We start from the raw sequence: 2410 nt of genomic DNA on the forward strand, positions 1-2410 counted from the left end.
CAGTATACTGCTGTTTGTACTTCTGTAGTACTGTGCACTTATTCATATTTCTATATTAAAGCTGCTGTAAGTGAACTCAGCAACTTCCTGTCTGTTCTTGCAGTTAGCAGTCCCCTCCCTCTTCCCCATGTCACCACACTGAAATTCTGCTGAAATCCACTCCTGGTTGAATAAAGTGGGGATACCAGAAAATTGATTTTCTGTAGAAAGGACGGACTTGGAGATTCATGTTAACAGTGATGGTTGTCAGAATTCAGAGCAATTTAGCACTTATTTAAACAAAAAAGAACTATTGCTTATAGCACCTTTAACAATTGATCAAATAATTGGTTAATCATTTTATTAACCAGGGGTCGAATCCTGATTCTGCAGCTCTACAGAGAGTTTTAGCATCTTTCATTTTTTTGTCGGTTTTAAGGCATACTTTCTTTCACTCTCCCTGCTCTTGTTGACATTTCCAGAAGCCCGACAGGCAAACAAAGGAAAATTAAGCAGCTAAAGAGCCAAATATTCTTCTCAAGAGTTGGTGGAGACCAAAACAACTAAAATAAGAATGAATATTGGACTTATATTATTTATATTGATCTTGTGCACAGAAACTCGACTCCAAATGAAGGCTAATGTTGCTCTGTGTCTGCTGGAAGTTTAAATCAGTAACCGTTTGCTAACACATTCACCATATCAACATACAAGGTTGTATGTTAGTGTTATATGGAGTATGCCAAGTGGCAAAAACATTTTGTCAATGTTAAGATCAGTATTTATTATTATCATTATTTTACAAATGAATAGGTAAATGTAAACACTTCTTTCTCTACTGAAGTTTTCAGGGTAATTAAGTTTTATTGGCATTTTGATTCAAAAACATGTTGCCTAAAAAATATATAAAATAAAATGAATACATAAAAAAAGAATTTAAAGTGAAGAATGCTCAGAACCAGAAAGAAACAGAAACACTGTATGAAAATTAAGAAAACTCTCTCTCTTTCTCTCTCAGGTTGCATGTTGGATGGACGATCTTATAACAGCTCAGTATCCTGGACCAGCTCCACCAAACCCTGCATAACCAGACGCTGTCAGGTGTGTGTGTGTGTGTGTGTGTGTGTGTGTGTGTGTTAGCAGATGAGAGGTGAAGCGAGCAGACAGTGTTGTTTCAGCTCAGACGTCATGTGGAAACCTCTGACCTCATATCTGAAACAACTCAAACATGCTGTTGTTAGAGGAAGGTAAAGAAGACACAGGAGGAATGGAAGAGAGGAACAAAAGGAAGGGAAGGGGAAGGAAGGAAGGCACAGGGAAGGAAAGAGGCAGGAAACAAACAAAGGAAAGGGGGAAGCAAGAAGTTAGAAAAGAAAGGGGGAAAAGGGAGAGTGGCAGTAACCAAGTAAGAAAGGAAAACCAGAAGGAGAAATGAGGGATGAAAGTGAGCAAATACGCAAGAAGGAAAGAAACGTGTAGGTAGAAGGGATTAAAGAACAGGTGAAAAGAAAGAAAGTAACAATGCAACAAGGAAGAATGGAAATGGGAGGAAGAAGTTGAGGTAGGAAACATTAAAATACATTGAGAAGCAAGAAATGGAGGAACCAAATGGCATCAGATTCCGGGAAAATTAAAGAAGGAAAGCATGGAGGGAGGGCAGGCTAGAGGTATGAGTAGAAAATAATCTTCAAAATGTACAAACTGAAGATGTTCTTTACCTCCTGGTTGTGACAGGAAGGAGTCATCACGGAGGCGGAGGTACAGTGTGTCGTCCACTGCAAGAACCCCAAAATCCACCCCAAGAAGTGTTGCCCCACCTGCCCCAGTGAGTACAAATGCAGCCTGAGTCACGTTTCTGTGGGTCTCCATATAGTCAAATACACCTGCTGATTATAATAAAATACATAATTTTTGTGTTTTTATTTAAAATTACTGATTGCTTTCAGACTTCTAAGAAAATAAAAGAAAGTGTTTAATGTTTTTAATGAGTGGGTGGCCTCGTTAAAATGTATTCTGAATGAATTAAATTAACTACCCTCAGATTTCTGTACTGAGATGAATCTTTAAGTCCAGTTTTGAGTCATTACTTTGTGTATTTTAGTGTTTTTAATGAGCTTTCAGACATTTATCAAACTGGATAAATAAATTAAATAAACATATAATTATACAATATTAAGGTCTATAAATAACAACACAGATATTTTTATGACAAAAACTTGAATTCCTGATAAAACTGCTCTGTATTTGAGCCTTGGTATGGTGAGAATGTAGATATGTAAGTGAAGATGAATTAGTGTTTAAAAGGTTGTGTGGAACGTCTCCTGCAGGTTGCATCTTTGAGGGTCGCCTGTACAAAGAGAAGGAGGAGTTCAGTCCAGAGGGCAAACCCTGCATCAAGTGCACATGTACTGTGAGTACACACACACACACA

The 2410-nt window shown here is 37.8% G+C and overlaps 1 protein-coding gene across 1 annotated transcript in view; it reads left to right on the forward strand.

Moving 5' to 3' along the window:
• bmper (BMP binding endothelial regulator) overlaps positions 1–2410 on the forward strand; it is a 30392-nt gene that overhangs the window by 18735 nt on the left and 9247 nt on the right. Inside the window, exons 6-8 of the mRNA XM_035672502.1 lie at positions 998–1080; positions 1714–1804; positions 2307–2389. Of these exons, the coding sequence (XP_035528395.1) occupies positions 998–1080; positions 1714–1804; positions 2307–2389 (257 nt within the window). The remainder of the gene's footprint in view (positions 1–997; positions 1081–1713; positions 1805–2306; positions 2390–2410) is intronic.

This window comes from Morone saxatilis, unplaced genomic scaffold, assembly GCF_004916995.1.
Source record: "Morone saxatilis isolate NCDOM2014 unplaced genomic scaffold, NCSU_SB_2.0 Contig24, whole genome shotgun sequence".
In the NCBI taxonomy this organism is placed as follows: Eukaryota; Metazoa; Chordata; class Actinopteri; family Moronidae; genus Morone; species Morone saxatilis.